We start from the raw sequence: 20,215 nt of genomic DNA, 5'->3' as shown, positions 1-20,215 counted from the left end.
AAGACAAATATAAATATAATGTTTTTCCATAATTGAGATGAGATAATATTATTTTGTAAGAATGAAAAAAAAACTACTTACCCATTAAATATGTAGATGAATTTTTATTTTAAAAATATAAATAAGATAATCCAACTCACATATACCATTTTCATCCTTAATTCTAACAATACCTATAAAAATAAATTAATGTCATCTCCACTCAAATATTATTGTGATGTTTTCTTACCATTTTCCTGTTCTCTCGTTTTCGAAAACATTTGATTGATAGATTGATATTGTTCTTCACGCAAACAATTATGTTTCACACAATATTGTTTTTTGTTCATGAGTTAAAGATCGTGAAAAGCAGTTCTTGATGTTCTTTACAGTCTTAGTTGCAAAGATATTGGTATTATTTTCCCATACATAAAATATGAAAGTTGTTTTTTTTGTTTCCTATTCAAACTTTATAAATTAATAACTAGAGTACAGGTAATAACAAAATCGTTACCTAATTTTTAAAATTGTTGACAAAATATATGATAAAATCTACGTGGAACTCACTATGTCGTTAGTCTTGTGATCTAAGCTTTCCATTTTAATATTTTTATTTATCGCCGAATTGAATCTCGTAATTGTTTTCTCATTTACGCGGTGTGGGAGGGTCAGAGCGATACCATTACTAGACACAACAAATAAAATATCCCATTCGCACATATCCTCAGAACCGACCCCTGCTCTGGATAATAAATGCAGAGTGATTCCTTTGGAGGAGCAGAAGCGCCATGGATAATTTCATGAATCTCAAGGATTTCGAATTGAATCCCAACGATCGCTCCATCGAAGCCCTCGCCAAATGGAGATCCGCCGTGTGGCTCGTCAAAAACCCTCGCAGGCGATTCCGTTGGGTTGCCGATCTCGCCAAACGCAAACACGCAGAGGAGAAGCGCCGCAAACTACAGGTTCTATCTCGCTTTTTTTCCTTTTTCCTCACTTCCACGTATGTGCTTTTACCTCAATGGTAGCTGGTAAAAAAGTTAAGTCATGAATCGTAATACGTCGTTGTAGTATAGACTCCGGAAGACGAAACCGACTGAACACTGTAGAGGAGTGTAGGAAAAACTTGAAACGAAACATAGTCACAGGCGAATCTGGCGGTGCCTGTTGTCTGAAACTGAAATTAGAGAGCGATTTTTTTTAGCAGCGGGAATTTGATACTGCTATAATTTAGGAATATGATTTTATGAAATAGTTAGTAGTAAATCTTAGAACTAGGCATTTTGTTTGGGGAAAATATTCATTTTCATAATAATACATCTGAAAGAATTTGTGGAAGTTGGAAAAGTAAAAAAAATGCAAAATAGAAGGGCATTATTTTTTTTATTAACGAAATTAATTTTTTAAGTGGATTTCCATTTCGAGAACGATTTTGTGAAGATTTTGTAAAAGATATTTCCGAAAATCTTTGTTTTTCAAAACATCTTATGGAATCATACATTTTCAATTTCTTATTTTTGAAAAATTAAAAAGAATCATCAAATTCATTTGATCTCAATTTCACTCTTGAATTGTAATCGTTACGTTTTCATAGGTGATTTTTTATGCAGTGAAAACTGACATTGCTGTTGTGGCTGTCCATTATAAAACTTTGGTTGCGAGGAAAGTCTATAATCTTTGACGATTCAGCGTTAAATGCGGATTTTGACCGTTTTTTAAAATCTTGAATTTACTTGGGAATATATGCCCTTTTTTCACATGCATGAATGATGCATTGCATTGCGGTAGTATTGTCGAAAAAGTTTTTTTTTTTTAATTATTATTATAAATCGATTTGGCTGTTTTTTATTTAAAATCTGAATATAGTTTGACCTAATTGGATCTAGATTCAATTGTAGTCCTTAAAAATGTGAGTTTTAATTAATTTGTCAAACTTCACTGCAAACAATTTTATAAAAAACATAAAAAATCGAATATTAAATATAACTCTAACTGATTATCTATTGCAGAACGTATATTCGAATGGAAAGAAGAAATTCAGTTTATGTTAAGGCATACTAAGAATTCTGAATGTAACTGTGTTTAATATGGAAATAAAAAATTAATAAAGTTTGGCTTTCTATTGTTTCCAATATTTAAATTCTTTAATTGGATTATTTCTAATTAAAAATATATATCTAATGCACTGTTTCAACTTAAATACAAATATAATAGACGTTATATTTTTTTATTGATAAATAGATTTTGTTTGTGGTCATGAGTAGCCCGCTCTTATCTTTCTTGCGGATATTCAGTCATTTTCTGTGAAAATTATATTTGAGAAAATATTGCAGGGTTTTTGTTGTACAATATTGCTTATGAATTATGTAAGTGGGTATTGGTAATTAAATATAAAAAGGGTAAAAGTCAATGAAGATGTCTCTATCGAACATTAGTATGATCTTTCTTTTTTTAAGAGAAATTAAAAAAGTAGAATCACAAAAAGAACGATATCATGTAAAGCTCAATCAAATGAGGAATTTACCTTTGTACTAACTGAGGCGAACTTTCTACTTTTATTCTTTCTTTAATTCCAGATTTTTAGTCTGTTATATTATACTTCCAGTACATAAAAGATAACATATTGTTTTTTTTAAAATAAAAATGACATAGTCTTATATTAAGATTGTTTAAATAATGTAAATTATTTGATTATTCAATACTAAATTATGCAGCAGTAATAGATTGATTTTTTATGTGACGAATGTTTTTTAGTCACATATTAAAAAACAATTTATGTTTTTGGTAAGATATTAAAAACAAATTCTATTTATTATAATATATAAAAATATAACTGTTACTGACCCAACGAATACTTTCTGTAGTAAATAGGGATCTTTATTTTGTGTGCAGATTAAACTATTGGAAAAAGTAGCCATGATATGTGGTTAAAGAAAAATAATATGCTCTGTTTTCTAAATACTCAAGAATCATTGTTTATATCGATGGACTTGGTCATTCAGTGGCTAACGTGTCGTTATCACGTTCGTTGTTGCCGTTATCCCCAAAAAAGTTGTTGGGTTTTAGTATATTTTAATTGGACTAAGTTGGGAATGGAGGCAACAAACGTGACTGTCGACGTTGAGGCGCACTGAAGAATGTAAAATTATGTTTTTCCTCTGATGCTCATTTGGAGTTTTTTCTACGGCCTTTCATTTTTTTTTCTTTTTTAATTTATCTTATCTATAACTTTCAGCAACGAAGTTTCCTGGAAATTTCCGCCACCAACAAACATTTACTTTGGTGATGTAGTTAATGCGATCGACCTTTTTTCGGTATAGTTAATTGATAAGATGAAGATAAAATTAAAGATATTTTGGTATTTTATTTTATTTTTTAATTAAGCTTATTTTTTTTTTTTGTTTTCTATCTCTACTTTGTATGCATCCTAAGACAAATATTGTCCGTGTTAAGTGCTTCTACTAAAGTTTGCATAAGAAAAAAAAGTATTTTGACATTCTCGTTTAGAAAAACAACCATGTTACAAATATTTTTAATAGTAAAATATAATAAAATATTAAAATAAGATATTTAATTGAAATATACATTATATTATTTAATTAAAAAGTGATAAAAATAGGTGTGAGATGACTGTAGAAAATTTAATGGTTGTAAATTATAGTTTAACAGTTCGGTTTAATAATATATGTTAGTAATATCTATGATAATTTCGAGTAAAGTGATAAAGTTTGATTTTTCTTACAATCTAGCACCTGAACTAGGATTAGCTGGAATCTAACGAAGGCTTCCGGTTAGGAAAGGTTTAAGATTAAAAGATGCTTATACGATGGAGTTTAACAATTCTAAAATGAATGGATCACCTTTTTTGAGAATAAAGGAAGAAACGTGGATATTTCATCAGAAAATTAGAACACTTGGAATTTTAGTAAATTAATCATGTCTCATGTAGAAGGAACACTAACAACATTTTCTTTAACGCTCTTCTTCTAATATTTTCTCTGTTCTTTATTTCTTAGAAAAAGTGTTGTTAAGATTCCATGTTTACCTTCTTCTATTATATGTGAGGACTTATCTTAGAAAAGTGAAATGACATAAATATTGCATTTCATAACTATATTTGAAAACGAAACATAAAAGGGAAAAGAAGTCAATATCATCCTTATAACGGACTGTGAATACTGAAATTGGGGTTTAATTTTGATATTCATGAATCAGTATCATTCGTCAGCATTACACTAGGCTAAGAAGCTTAAATTTATAACTCAGTGGTTGTTCTAAATTGATGTACTTTAGGAGAAGCAGTACAAGCAAGCCTTAGCCTAGAATAATTCTAACTTTAATTTTATACAGTAATTTACTTGATCATAAGATTAACTCTATTTTTCTTCTAAGAATCCACATAAACATTTACAAAGTACAATCTTAGCAATGATTATATGGAATACCTTGTCTATAGAAATGATAAAGGATTTTGCATTTTCCTTTGAAGGGAAATGTCATTCTAAGTGTTAAATGCTAACGCATGGCCATGACTTCTATCAGATGCAATGATCCCTGTTCCCTATTAAATTTTCTTTTAGATATATATTGTTAATCTGGTTCAATGCCAAAACCAGCTTCTCTCGTCTTTTCTGACATTTGTATTGATAACTTTTTGGCAAGCATACCAAATCGTTCAAGTAATACAGTGAATAAGTAAAAGTATGGTTCTCTCAAAGGACTTGTGCATGACAATTCTTCCTTTTATAACTCAATTAGACATCAAAATGCACAAAAAAAAACTCTTGTTGGTATTTTATTAAACAGTTGGTGTGCAAGGAATTATATTTAAAAGAAACTTCGTTGGAATTGGGTTTCATGAATCATATGAATATAAAACTCTGTTCAATATTTCATTACTTCATTCAAACATTCACATCAAGGCATACTAGTTGTAATCCCTTAGCAACTAGTTCTAAATTAATATATTAAAATGATAATCCCTTAGTCAATTTAACATACAATTTGCATTAAGTCCGATGTTAAGAAAAGTTATTGAGTCTATTCCTAGATCCCAAATCAAGTGCTACGATCATGTTCAACAGTAATAAAAACATTATATTTTCATACAATGATAATAAATTCAAGAAAGAGCATATGAACGAACAATGAAAGGAAAATTACATCACTGTGAGTTCATTACATCCAATCCCAACGAAAGAGAAATTTAACTACTCATAGTCATCTAAAACGTACACATTTGAAGCAATCTCTTGCAACAACAGTGTCTTGATGCCTTGAAGTAGTTTCCGGAAGTTCCTGAGATGTTTTCGTTTCTTTCTAACTTTTGTTAGCAGCTTGTTTCTGTCTTTCTGTCACGTCTTTTAAAGCCACTTAACTTCATTAATTCACTCAGCGCACATGTACTGGTGGGGCTATGTGTATTTTCTTTCTTTTGGCCGTGCAAATTTTGGCTTTGGTTTGCGAAAATTGGCAGATAGAGTCTAAATAATACACCCTTTCCTGTACAATATTTTATCTAACAATCTACTACCTATTACAATTTTTCAATGAGGAACAACTGAATAATTACAAGATTTAGCTCAAGTGTAAAAACAACTCTTTCTCACACTTATCATATATTCAGCTGGATAAGAAAATCAGATGAACTTATAAGAGAAAGACCACAAGTTAAGAAAAAATAATTAGTTCCAAAAAATCATATGAATTTTATTTATAAAATTGGAGCACCTTACCTTCCATAAATTGCATTGCTGCCCTTTCAGCATAGATAATGGCCCAAATCTTTCCTTGATGGAGTAGATGAACATAATACTGTCAAACTAAATAACTATATTTGAAAACGAAACATAAAAGGGAAAAGAAGTCAATATCATACTTATAACGGACTGTGAATACTGAAATTGGGGTTTAATTTTGATATTCATGAATCAGTATCATTCGTCAGCATTGGAGAAGCAGTACAAGCAAGCCTTAGCCTAGAATAATTCTAACTTTAATTTTATACAGTAATTTACTTGATCATAAGATTCACTCTATTTTTCTTCTAAGAATTCACATAAACATTCACAAAGTACAATTTTAGCAATGATTATATGAAATACCTTGTCTATAGAAATGATAAAGGATTTTGCATTTTTCTTTGAAGGGACATGTCATTCTAAGTGTTAAATGCAAACGCTTGACCATGACCTCTATCAGATGCAATGATCCCTGTTCCCCTATTAAATTTTCTTTTAGATATACATTGTTAATTTGTTATTTAGTTTGACAATACTATGTTAATCTACTCCATCAGGGAAAGATTCGGGCCATTATCTATGCTGAAAGGGCAGCAATGCAATTTATGGAAGGTAAGGTGCTCCAATTTTATAATTAAAATTCATATGATTTTTTAGAACTAATTATGTTTTCTTAACTTGTGGTCTTTCTCTTATAAGTTCATCTGATTTTCTTATCCAGCTATTGCTCCAGCTGAATACAAGGTGTCAGAAAAGACGAGAGAAGCTGGTTTTGGCATTGAACCAGATGATATTGCCTCACTAGTTCGAGGCCATGATTACAAGAGCTATAAAAGAATCGGTCAAGTTGAAGCAATTATAGAGAAACTCGGTGCCTCGGTTGATGATGGTGTTGGTAGCGGCAGTATAGATACCAGGCAAGAGATTTATGGAGTCAACCGTTATACTGAGAAACCTTCTAAAAGCTTCCTGATGTTTGTTTGGGAAGCACTGCATGACTTAACACTAATCATTCTCATGGTCTGTGCGCTAGTTTCTATAGCCATTGGTCTTCCCACCGAAGGATGGCCAAAAGGTGTTTATGATGGTCTGGGAATCATACTTAGTATCTTCTTGGTAGTCAATGTTACTGCTATCAGTGACTATCAGCAATCCCTGCAGTTCAGGGATTTGGACAAGGAAAAGAAAAAGATCTTTGTTCAGGTTACAAGGGACAGAAAACGACAGAAGGTCTCAATTTATGATTTGGTTGTGGGAGATATTGTTCATTTGTCCACTGGTGATCAAGTTCCTGCTGATGGCATTTATATATCAGGATATTCTTTGGTAATTGATGAGTCAAGTTTGACAGGTGAGAGCGAACCAGTAAATATAGATGAAAAAAGACCTTTTCTTCTTTCGGGAACCAAAGTTCAAGATGGTCAGGGGAAGATGATAGTTACGACTGTCGGCATGAGGACTGAATGGGGAAAGTTGATGGAAACTCTAAGTGAGGGTGGAGAGGATGAGACTCCACTACAGGTGAAATTAAATGGAGTTGCTACAGTTATTGGTAAAATTGGTTTGACTTTTTCTGTGCTGACATTTCTGGTGTTGACAATAAGGTTTGTGGTGGAAAAAGCAATTACTGGTGATTTTTCCAGTTGGTCTTCAAATGATGCATTGAAGCTGCTGGACTACTTTGCTATTGCGGTAACCATAATAGTTGTTGCAATTCCTGAAGGATTGCCATTAGCTGTAACACTTAGTCTTGCTTTTGCAATGAAAAAGTTGATGAAGGATAAGGCACTTGTGAGACATCTTTCTGCTTGTGAAACTATGGGTTCGGCAACTTGCATCTGCACAGATAAAACAGGAACATTGACCACTAACCACATGGTGGTTAATAAACTTTGGATATGTGGCAGGAGCACGGAGATTAAAGGCTATGAGAGCGTTGACAAACTAAAGACAGAGGTACCTGAAGAAGTTTTAAGCATCCTTTTGCGAGCTATATTTCAAAATACTTCTTCTGAAGTAGTTAAGGACAAAGATGGAAATTCAACAACATTGGGCACACCAACAGAATCGGCATTATTGGAATTTGGCTTGCTTTCAGGTGGCGATTTTGATGCGCAGCGTGCAACATATAAGATACTTAAGGTTGAGCCTTTCAATTCAGTCCGGAAGAAGATGTCTGTGCTAGTAGGTCTTCCTGATGGAGGTGTTCAAGCTTTCTGCAAAGGTGCTTCAGAAATAGTATTAAAATTGTGTAACAAAGTTATTGATCCTAGTGGAATAGTTGTTGATCTTTCTGATGAGCAGGCAAAGAACGTCTCTGACATTATAAATGGATTTGCCTCTGAAGCTTTGAGAACTCTTTGTTTAGCTGTCAAAGATGTAAATGAATCCTCAGGGGAAACCAGCATCCCTGAAGATGGCTATACTCTGATAGCCATTGTGGGAATTAAGGATCCTGTGCGCCCTGGGGTTAAGGAAGCTGTTCAAACTTGCTTAGCTGCTGGAATAACTGTCCGCATGGTTACCGGTGATAACATAAATACAGCGAAAGCTATAGCTAAAGAATGTGGCATACTTACGTGGGATGGTGTAGCTATAGAAGGACCCCAATTTCGTGACTTGTCACCAGAGCAAATGGAGAGTATTATACCAAGAATTCAGGTCGTGATCCCACACTGTAAATTCTGTGATTTTCATCACTCATTTGTGAAGTTTCTCTTTCTAAGTTTCTTAACATGGTTTCAGGTTATGGCGCGATCCTTACCTCTTGACAAGCATACCTTAGTAACCCGTTTGAGGAATATGTTTCGTGAGGTTGTAGCTGTTACTGGCGATGGAACCAATGATGCTCCTGCACTGCATGAGTCGGACATTGGGCTTGCTATGGGCATAGCTGGAACTGAGGTTTGTGTCCCTGATATGTTTACTATGGTGAACCTGACGGTATTACATGTAGCAGTCCATTATACTGTTTTTGGGTCGTTGCCGGTATCTTGTTTAAGACAAACTATTGTCTTCAGTTTTAGCTACATTTTTCCTTTCCCTCTTGTCCCTCCTTTCACTCTTTTGTTTAGAGTGGTGGAGCCTCACTACTACATCCTTAAACAAGTCTGCTATTATTTAAATTCAGAAAGGCGTATAGTCTATATACAATGGAGAAAAGAAAACTTCAATTTTAGAAATCAAGGACATAATCTCCTATTTTACGTGTTGTACCTTTTTGTTTTCAAGGTTTAATTACTCATCTGATTCTTATAGCTAAAAGCTCTTATCCTTTTAAATTCCTAAAGATACCTTTTTTAATCTTTTTAGTCTCTGCATATACCATTTCAGTTCTTTTATTCCTTACACCAAAGATTTAAAGGGACTAAAAACGGTATCTGAAAGGCTAAATGAAGATTTTTCAAGTATAGGGACAAGGACATTAAGGAAAAGTTTTTGTAATTATAGGGACAAAATAGTAATTAAATCTATTTTCAAAATCCATGTCCTGTCTATTGCCTAGTTGTTGTTATCAAAATTTAATAATGTTTTCTTTTTTGAATTATCCTATTACAGGTTGCCAAAGAAAATGCGGATGTCATTATAATGGATGATAATTTCACTACTATTGTCAATGTGGCCAGATGGGGACGGGCCATATACATAAACATTCAAAAATTTGTGCAGTTTCAGTTAACAGTCAATATTGTTGCTCTGATTATTAACTTTGTTTCTGCATGTATCACAGGTTTGTCATGAATTTCTATTTCCATTGGTGTTGTTGAATATGTTTCAATCAACAGAAGACTTAGTCTTTTTCCTTATTTTCAGGATCTGCTCCCCTCACAGCTGTTCAGTTGCTTTGGGTGAACTTGATTATGGACACTCTGGGTGCATTGGCTTTGGCCACTGAACCTCCGAATGATGGACTTATGCTAAGACCCCCTGTTGGAAGGACAACAAGTTTTATTACCAAATCCATGTGGAGAAATATTTTTGGTCAAAGTATATATCAACTAATTGTTCTTGCGGTTCTCACTTTTGACGGGAAGAGACTACTGAGAATTAATGGTCCAGATTCAACTATAGTGCTCAACACTTTGATATTCAACTCCTTTGTATTTTGCCAGGTAAAATTCGTATGCACCCTCACTAACATCAATTGTGATTGACAAATATATGATTAAATGTTTTAAAGATGAAAAGTGGAAGAAAATTTTAATATAATTAAACGATTTAGTGAAGTTTGACAGAATTGGTGTTAGAAAAATTAACAAATATGTGAAATAAATACTCAATTTGGTTCTAAAAAAGATTGAAACGTCAAAATGGTTCATGAATATTTTTTTTATAACTATTGTATAGAATTCTCATAAAAACCCTATTAACAAAAAAATTTACAAAAAATACTTAGATGGTATAATATTAGAATACTAATTTTCATAAATTACGTATTTATTCCAAATAATATGATTAAACTTTCTCGAGTGTGTAGATGATTAAGTGAAAGTTTAAAGTAAATAATACATGATTTGACAGTATAAAAAGTATTTAATTCAAGCACTTAGCAAGATACTTGACTTAACTGATTTAAAATGATTTTGGTTTCCTTAAATTTGTTGAATTCACTTCCTAAAATTGTTTTTTTTAACTTAAAATGATCAAACTTTGTCTCTTATTTTTCCGTAGTGCTAACCGTGTACGGCTATGAAACTCAGTTTTAGCATTTTAATACCTTAGCTATTACCTCTATGATACCTCAAAATTTGACCTTAAATACTACTGTAAACCGTGGAGGATGATATGCACAAAATGATCATACTTTCCACTGTATTTTGCTAATTTTGTTTGCTGTTTTCCTTTTGCCCCATTCCTTTGCCAGGTTTTCAATGAGATAAACAGCCGAGATATTGAAAAGATAAACATATTCAAGGGGATTTTTGAGAGCTGGATATTTTTTACGGTTATTTTGTCGACAGTGGTATTTCAGGTAATGATAGTTGAGTTCCTGGGAACACTTGCCAGCACAGTGCCTTTAAGCTGGGAATTCTGGGTACTCAGCGTGGTAATTGGAGCAATTAGCTTACCCATAGCTGCTATACTTAAGTGCATCCCAGTTGACAAAAGAGATGCCACAAACCACCATGATGGTTATGAGGCAGTGCCTTCTGATTCCGGTCCCGAGCTCACATAAAGTACGTCAACACTATTATATCTTTACCCTTCCATCATTTTCTTTTTGTAAATCTGGCTGAAATTTTGGCCTTTCTGGCATACGGCTAATCTTGTCTGTGTTCTAATTTTTAAGAAACTTTCTAATATTAAAAAAATGGAGTTAGGAATAGCCGCACACGGCGTTTCTTCATTGATATGGATCAATATGATTGAACAAATTTATTTGATTCAGAGTTTTAGTCTTAATGGAATTAAACTCAAATTCAGTCAATAGAACTATTTGATTTTATTAGGTTGGATTGATTTGAGTGGTGAAAAAAAAAGTTGAAAATTTGAAGTCAGTTTTACGTGACTAATTATTGATTTGATTTTTTTTTTATTTTTATCTTTTCTAATCTGGAAACGGTTACTACAAACCTAATCAAAGTTTTTAAAAAAAAAAATGAAAAATGGTTTGTTTTTTCTATAATGACTAGTTTTGTGATGCGATTTGGCAAAATATAATTTCCAAATTAGAAATTTGTTGTGGTTTTTTCTCTTGGCTATAAATCTTTATTGGAGAGAAGAACAAAAAAGTTGACATTTGAAAATAGTTATAATGTAAAATTATAATAAAGTTTTATATAATTTTAAGAAGAAAAAAAGAGAACCTTTCCTCTTGTCCATTTTTAATAGATAATGGATGCTATAGAAATTTCAGATTTTATGAATATATGGTGAGAATACATATTTATGGTAGACCAAAAAGGTATATACTTAGACTGACTTTATAATCCTGTTTAACCTAAATGTAATTCAAAAATAACTCTAACCTTCTAGTAATTTTTTTTCTCAATAAAATAATTATGGATGCTTGTTGGAATAAAACTAGCACCAAACTAATTTTAAGTCTAACAACATTGCATGTGTTTTTTTTATCAGCATGTGTAATCTCGACTTTACATAGCATTGCAATACCTACTTTACAAATTATATTTTTTTTTCTATTTCAAACAATAATGATAATTCTTTCATGAGATCTTAACAATTAAGGAAAGTACTATTTTTTTTTGTCTCCCTGAAATAAAAGTTATATATTTATTTCATTTTATTCTTAACAAAACAATTACAGTCTTAAAAAATTTGGACTTAGAATCTTTTATGGTTGGATCTGTTCTTCGTTATGGACTTGCTCATGTGGCGTTCTCATAATCATAATTTGTCTCAGTTTACACTTCTTCAACAAACACATTTTCGTGAAAGTATAATATCAACATGTCAAGGTTCTCTCAAGGCATCTTCAAAGAATAATCTCTATTAATGATGCTTATATTAAGTAAAAATTTGCATATATATACATCAATCAAATAATTCTAGTTGAATAATACAGAAGGACCTTAAAATTGTAGAGCTAGCTTAAAAACTCTAGTTCACCTTATAATTACTTTACAATATCACCTCCACTAAGACTTTATCACCTATTGAAGGGATGAGATAATTATTTATCAGCATAATGCTTCAGTACATATTGTCCCGTAGATTATCAATAAAACCTTTTTGTTTAGAGAGATGGTTATAAATTAATTTTTTTTGAAAAAACTTAATGATTTAGTTTTCTAATTTGTTGGTTTGATTAATTTTTTTTCAATTTAGTCGTTTAGTTTTTTTGAAAAGGTTTACTTTGATATTTAAGTTGTGTCAATTCTTAAAATTTTAATTTTTTAATTAATTAATTTATTTATTTTAATTTAAAAAATATAATCTATCATATGTCAAGATCATGATTACGTAATCATCACTTAACAGGTGACAATTTTTTTTAAATTAAAAAATTAAAAAGATTTTAATAAAAGAAAGGATTAAATTGAACCTAAAATTATTAAAGGATTAAAATAAACCAAATCAACAAATTAGAAGACTAAATATCTAATTAAGTATTAAAAAACTTTAAGTGAGTCTCACATGTGTTGTAGTTGTTAAAATAGGAGGATGTTTGAAAGACTTTTTTTCAACTACCTCCAAATAACATGGTGCCAACAAAGGATGGTGGGTTGTTGCTTTTTTATCATGAAGATACTTTTACTCCTCCTAAGACAATCATGATGTTGGTAGTAAGTGGTGGTATTGAGTGTGATGGTGTTTGAAATTATTATAAGAGAATTACATAGTGTAATGATGTGAAACACAGAATGAAGAAAATAAATAGAGAGCTCATGGTAGTGTGTGTACCGAGAAGAAGAGAAGAATAGTAGTGAAGTCACATTAGAGTGTGCATACCGTGGTTGTGAAGTAAAAGAAAAATAAGAAGTGTGTCTTTGAGCAATGAATAAAATTAAGGTTTGGGTTTCAAAGCAAAGTGTGAGTTTTCATATGTCTCGTTAATATCAAATTAGTATCAGAACTAGTTAGATCCATCATTGATTTCGTGAGTTTGTGAGAGTTGGTAAAAAAAAAATTAAATGTGTGAGGAATAAGAGAGTTCTCACTTTATCAAATTTTTAGAGTTTATTGAAGATGGTTACAAATTACAATATTGTTTTGTTTGATCACAAATTAGAGATGGAAAACTAGATTATAAGTATGGAGCATGGTTGATGTCCACCCTTTTGAAAGCTCACAGTACTTAGAGTTTTATTTAATCTAGCTTAAAGTAAGGAGTTGATGATGCAACTCATAGAAAGAACCACGCGGCACTATCACAAATTCATCAAGGTGTAAACTATTCGATTTTTGGCAAAATAGTAAATGTCAAACCAACCAAAGAAGCGTGTAATATTTTGAAGTTGTTAGAGTAGAGAAATCTCATAAATCCATACTATAGTTTATGCGTCGAGAATATGAAAACTATGAGATGTCTAGTACAAAAATATGAATAATATTTTTCATGGGTAACAGACCTTGTTAATAAGATGAAGGTATATGGAGAAGACATTCCTAATAACAAGGTGATGGAAAAATTTTTATATACCATGCCAATGAAGTTTGATCATATGTGGTGGCTACCATAATTGAGTCACTTACATACTATGATAGTTGTAGAATTGTAAGGTAACACTGAAAGTCATGTGAGTAAAAATTTTGAGAAAATTGAAAGAGTAAATAAGTCAAGTGCATTTGATCAACATAACAAAATCCAGTCAAAGTGAAGACAATAGAGGTCGTGAAGATGAAAAGATAAATTTCAAAGGTAAAGGTCGTGATAACTTTAGAGAAAAAGGTTTTTGTAATTTCAATCAACAATGGAAAGACAACAACTTTAGGCTACCTAATCAAGAAAGAGGTGAACACTATTTTAGACCTATCAATCGTGGAAAAGGAACAACTACTAAGAAAAGAAAAATTTCAATTGCACCAATGTTTAAAGTTCGAGCATAGAGATGTAGATTGCAGATTCAAACAATAGCCATATATAATAGAAAATCAATATCAACATACTAGTGAAACTTTTGATAACCCACATGGAGAATAATCTTGTTGACGATGAAATAATTTAATACTTAAATACTTACTAGAACACCCACATGTGTGGGGAAAATGAGTTATTTTCCTCACTAGATGAAACAGTCAAATCTATTGTGAAGTTAAGAAATAATACAAATATTCTAATTTTGGGGAAAGGAAGAATTGCTATTTGATTAAAAGATGACTATCAGAATTTCATCTATATGTTTTCTATGCTTTTGGTCTTCATCAAAATCTATTGAGTATAAGACAATCATCAGAAAGAGGCTACAACATGCGCATTTTAGTAAAAATGACTTCTAATCGCTTATTTCCTTTGAAAGTTCAACATAGAGAATTATCTTGCTTAAGTTCTTTCATACCAAATGATGATTGGCTATGTCACATGCACTTTGGACATTATCATTTTTTTGATTAATTTTTTTATCAAGAAAAGAATATGAATCTAGATTGCCTGTTATGAAAATTTCGAAAATTGTTTGTGAGACATCATGTGAAATTGGAAATAAGAACAAAGAATATTTTCCAACCAAAAAGTTGTGGAAAGCAAGATAGCCATTGGAGATTGTTCATTTAGATTTGGGCATGATTGAGAGAATCGACCCATGACAGTAGCAGATATTTGAATACTTTCATTGAAGACTTTACAGAAAAGCTTGGGTATATTTTTTGAAATAAAAATCAGAAGCATGTGATGCCTTTAAGTCATTTAAGGCATTTTGTGGAGAAACAAAGTGATTGTAAGATTAAAGCACTAAGGACAGATATAGGCAAGAATATCTTACTTGTGTAGATTTCTTTGACCACCATGGGATTCAACATCAATTAACAAACAAATACACTCCTCAATCAAATGGAGTTGAAGAAGGAAAGAATAGAATAATCATGGACATGGTGAGATGCATGCTTAAAGTTAAACAATTTCATAGAGAATTTTGGACAAAAGTAGTTTCTATTGTTGTGTATATTCTGAACATGTGTCCAACTTTGTGATAAAACACCAAAAGAAACTTGGAATGGAAGGAAGCCCTCAATTCGACATCTCAAATTTTTTGGATGTATATCATATGTCCATGTACTAGATCAAATCAGAGAGAAGCTTGATGATAAAGGAGAGAAATGCATCTTCATTGGTTACAATACTAACTTAAAGGTGTACAAGTTTTATCCAATGGCAAAGAAAGTAGTCATCAGTACGAACGTGACATTTAACAAAGAAGAAATGTGGAATTGTTCTTCCAAAGCTCAAAATAAACCTGCAGTAAATCCATACAGTTATAAAAAGGAGGACGATTAGATCCAACACTTGCTGAACCAGAAATATTAAGCAGACCACAAAGGTAACAAAAACTACTAGTTAGATTGGAGGATTATGTTATACAAAATGACAATGATCCATCTGATGAAAAAGTTATCAATTTTTCTTTATTTATAAATTGTGAGCCTGTAACATTTGAAGAAGTTTCAAATAATCAACATTGGAGGAAAGAAATAATTGAAGAAATCCATGCCATTGAGAAGAATCAAACATAGGAATTGACATACTTACCAATAAACAAAAGGCCAATTAAGTAAAGTGGGATTACAAAACTAAGTACAAACCCATTGGAGAAATGGATCGCTACAAAAAAAAGGTTGGTAGCAAAAGGGTACAAACAAAAACAAGGTATTAATTATTTTGAGATATTTGCTCCTATGGCTAGATTATATACAATTCGTATGATTATATCTCTATCAACTCAATATAATTTGAAAATTAATCAAATGGATGTTCAGTCTACTTTTTTTTAAATGACACTTTAGAAGAAGTATATGCTAAGCAACTTGCAAGATATGAGATTAAAGGCAAAGAAGATGAAGTCTACAAGTTGAAGAAGGTGTTACATGGCTTAAAACAAGCACCAAAGGCTTGCTATAAAAGCATTTATTCTTACTTTGCGCAAAATGGTTTTCAAAGATGCTTGTTTATCATACTCTGTATACCAAATATGTTGACGCTAATAATATTCTTATTGTCTACCTTTATGTTGATGATCTGATTTTTATTAGCAATATTATAAAGATGATTACAGAATTCAGGGAGGCCATGATTAAATATTTTGAGATGACACATATAGGCCTAATGTCATATTTTCTTAGCATTGAAGTCATTTAGCAGAATGATGGAATTTTGCATCTCTCAGAAGAAATATGTTACAAACATTTTGAAGAAATTCAAAATGGAGAATTCAAAGTCAATATCAACACCTGTTGAAGAAAAATGAAGTTGAAAAAAAACAACGATGAAAGAAGAACTAATTCAACATACTACAAGAGTTTGATTGAATGTCTTAGATATTTGATTGCTACTAGACTAGACATTGTCTTTGGAGTAGGATTGTTGAGGAGATTCATGAAAAAGCCACATGCATGTCATTTACAAGGAGTAAAGAAAATTCTCAATATATCAAAGGTACTCTAATCAAGTAAATTTTTTATGTTAATATTAATGATATGAAGCTTCTTGAATATACAAATAATGATTAGAAAGGAGATGTTGAAATAGGAAAAAACACATCAGGGGATGCACTTCATTTATGAATAGGTGCAATCCTCAAAGAAACAATCTATTGTTGTTCTTTCAATCGCTGAAGCAGAATATATGGCAAGAACTAGCTGTTCAACTTAGATAGTATGATTAAGAAGAATTCCTGAAGTGATGCATAAAAAACAAGATACTTCCATAATGATATTTTATGACAATAAGTCAGCAATAACATTATGCGAAAATCCAGTATTTCAAAATAATCAAAACACATAGATGTTCGATTTTACAAAATTCGATAATTGATAACTGAAAAATAAATAGTGATTGAGTATTGTGCCATTGAAAAACAAGTTGTTGATATATTTGCAAAGTTACTAAAATCTGAGTTATTTATAAAAAAAAAAAGAATATCTTGAATGGTAGAAACTTGGTTTAAGGGAGACAATGTTAATCATAAATCAAGTTTTCAATTGAATAAACTTTAAATGAGCCCCACATGTGTTGTAGTTTTTAAAATAGGAATATGATTAAAAGACTCTTTCCCAATCGCCTCCAAATAAGGTGTTAACAAAGATGGTGGGTTTTTTTTTATCATGAAGATATGTTTACTCCTCCAAAGACAATCATGATAATTGTAAAAGGTGGTGGTATTGAATGTAATGGTGTTTGAAATTATTATAAGAGAGAATTGCATAATGCAATACATTATGTGAAACACACAATGAAGAAAACAAATAAATAGAGAGTTCATAATGAAGAAAACAAATAAATAGAGTTCATGATAATGTGTGTATTGAAAAGAGAAGAAAAGTACTGAACTCATATTTAAATGTGTGTACCATGATTGTGAAGTAAAAAAGAAAATAAATGTATGTGTGTGTGAGAACAATGAATAAAATTAAAAATGTTTGAGTTTTAAAGCAAAACATAAGTTCCATGTCTCACTATTATCATATATACTTCATTGTCACCTTTTCCTATAACATTAGAGCACTGAGGGAGGTGGGGTTGAATTATAATGCAACTATGCCTAATGCAAAAACATTTCCCATAACTTCAGTTCAATGTCCACAAAAGCTCTCACTACAGAAAATGTGTTATTTACCGACGGCCTTCTGGCTTTCGATAAAGGGATGATGACATAATTTACCGAGGGCTCCTGGTTGTCCTCGATGGCTTTAAGTCAAAAATTTGGGGTTCGTCCCCAAATTACCCAAGTTTCAGAAATCCCTCTCTCCCCAACACTTTTGTCACGCTTGCCCTAAGCCAAAGAGAAGAAGGTGCTTCGGTTCTTGGAGTGCGATTTTGGTTGCCCTAAGGCGTTCTCGTGTTATTGACGTGGAGCTCTATTTGTTGGTGGTGGTGTTTTACAGTTTGTGTGGGTAGGGTTCGTGGTGTTTGCGGTAGAGTGGTGGGTCGTGGTAGTTGGCGTTTGCGGCAGTGGTGGTGGGTCGTCAAGGTTGGCTTGACGGAAGCGTTGGGGTAAAGTGGGCTTGTTAAGTTCGTAGGGTCGTGGTGTGCAGAGGTTGGCATCGCCGATCATTTTGCTTTCGAGGTAAGTTTTGCGTTTTAGAGTTAGGATTTCAAAATTGATTCCCTTTCTAAGCACGGGGTCAGTCATTAACGTGAAAGAATTATGTTTGTATGAATTGTACTCTTACTTATTGGCCAATTGCAAGGATGCGTATTAATAGTCCCAAATTTGTGTGTCTGGTGTTCAATTCTCTTGAAGCTATATTTTATACTAAAGTTTCTAGATCACTTGAGTTTCACATATGAACCTTGTCTCTCTAAGTTATAATCAACCGTATTCATCTTTCACTTCATTTCTATTAGAGGAGCATCTTATATGTTATGTTGATTTTGGAAGTGGGGAAGGGATGATCTATAAGTTTACACTTAGTTTTAGTTGAATTGGATATGTATAGGTGATTTCCACTTTCAATGATTTAATGTATATATATTTTATAATGTAGATTAATCTTTTTGTTTTAAACAACAATCCTCTACAAATATATGGCTTGCAGTTTGTGTAGCTGTAAAAGCAGCTTGCTCAAAAGATAAAGTTGCACCAACAGAAGTACAAGGTTTGGGATTTGCAGCTACTTGTTTTCTTGGTATGATATAGTTTTGAAATTGTTGCTTCCTCTCCCTTTTACAGCATGAATTATTTTGTAATATGACACTAAATGACTCTTAAAACACTAAAATTCTTAGCATTATCGTTGTTATGATACATGAATTATGTTTTAATGCTCAATTTCAGTTTTAGTGGTACTTGATTTTTGTTGTACCTTTCTGTGGTCTGTGGTGCATATTAAAGATTATTAAATGTTGCAAATTTAGGTTTTTGGAGGAAGATCGAGTGTTCAATTATTAGAACCTGATTCCAAATTTTGAGGTCTTACAAATTAGGAGAAGTTGTGCATCTAACAATATGTAGTCAGTGATATTTAGTTGTATTTTCAAAGTCCTGTTATTGCTGCCTGAATGTGTAATTATTGTAAAACTTGTTGGGTATGTGCTGATTTTAGCAATGTAGATAAACTTATTGGAATATTGTGAACTGTCAACTCGTATTGGATATAAACTTGATCTGTATGGTCAAAAACTATATAACAGACCTAGAATCTGAGCCTTCGGTTAATCTTTTTGCATGAACTTTGTTTATTTCTTTGTATAAAAATGCTTCTTTTTTTCTGTCTCTGGGTTCCTCTCTTCTGTTGCTTGGTTCCAATCCCTTTGTTGAGCAGTGATTATTTGTGATAGCCCTCCTTTTTCAAAAATAGAGTATGTGTGAGACCCAATCACAATGCTCCAAACTTGATCTCACTCTCTCCCTCCTCTCTGTCCAACATCCAAGCACATTTAAAATAAGTGTTATTCTTTGACCAAAAAACACATAATACTAAAGTAGCATAAGATACTACAAAGACATCGTTCTAACAAGTTTCGAACGGTAAAACCTAGCTAATAAAAAACTGACACTACAAAAAGTACCTAAAACTCAAAATATGACAATCTAGAACCTAAAACTAATAAGTATAATAGGCTAAAAGTGATAAGAATGAAAACTGTATTGAAATACTTATTGACACTGTAAAATAACTATCTAGACAAGTTTTAAAAGATAAAAGAAAGATAAAAATGAAGTGACAATTCCAAAATAACAACAAAAGCAAAATTTGAGTATTGAACACCTAAAAAAGTCTACTAAAGAGGTGAGAAATTGACAATTCACCTAAAGTAGGCTAAGAATATGTGATGTTCATATCCTAACAAGTTTAATGTACTTAAATGAAGCTAGGAAACAAGTTTAAATGGTTCAATTACCTAAAACTCAAAATGACACTACTTAAAACATTAAAAA

At 31.8% G+C, this 20,215-nt stretch overlaps 1 protein-coding gene across 1 annotated transcript; it reads left to right on the top strand.

Moving 5' to 3' along the window:
• Positions 1-619: 619 nt before the first annotated feature.
• LOC108326018 (calcium-transporting ATPase 4, plasma membrane-type) lies at positions 620-11,067 on the top strand. Its single transcript, XM_017559242.2, has 7 exons — positions 620-944; positions 6,278-6,332; positions 6,442-8,381; positions 8,466-8,624; positions 9,279-9,450; positions 9,534-9,832; positions 10,585-11,067. Exons 1-7 carry the CDS (start codon positions 768-770, stop codon positions 10,894-10,896), a joined length of 3,114 nt encoding a protein of 1,037 aa, XP_017414731.2. The 5' UTR covers positions 620-767; the 3' UTR covers positions 10,897-11,067.
• The last annotated feature ends 9,148 nt before the right edge of the window (positions 11,068-20,215 follow it).

The sequence above is a fragment of the Vigna angularis genome, chromosome 3, assembly GCF_016808095.1.
Source record: "Vigna angularis cultivar LongXiaoDou No.4 chromosome 3, ASM1680809v1, whole genome shotgun sequence".
NCBI lineage: Eukaryota > Viridiplantae > Streptophyta > Magnoliopsida > Fabales > Fabaceae > Vigna > Vigna angularis.
The sequence above is the reverse complement of the archived record's forward strand: the minus strand, read 5'-3'. Positions and strand labels throughout refer to the sequence as shown.

Bases quoted from the DNA above. Each gene is read 5' to 3' on its own strand.
- LOC108326018 (XM_017559242.2), top strand. From the start codon at position 768: ATGGATAATTTCATGAATCTCAAGGATTTCGAATTGAATCCCAACGAT. The intron at 945-6,277 runs GTTCTATCTCGC...CTACTCCATCAG, and splicing joins AGAAGCGCCGCAAACTACAG to GGAAAGATTCGGGCCATTAT. The intron at 9,833-10,584 runs GTAAAATTCGTA...TTCCTTTGCCAG, and splicing joins ACTCCTTTGTATTTTGCCAG to GTTTTCAATGAGATAAACAG.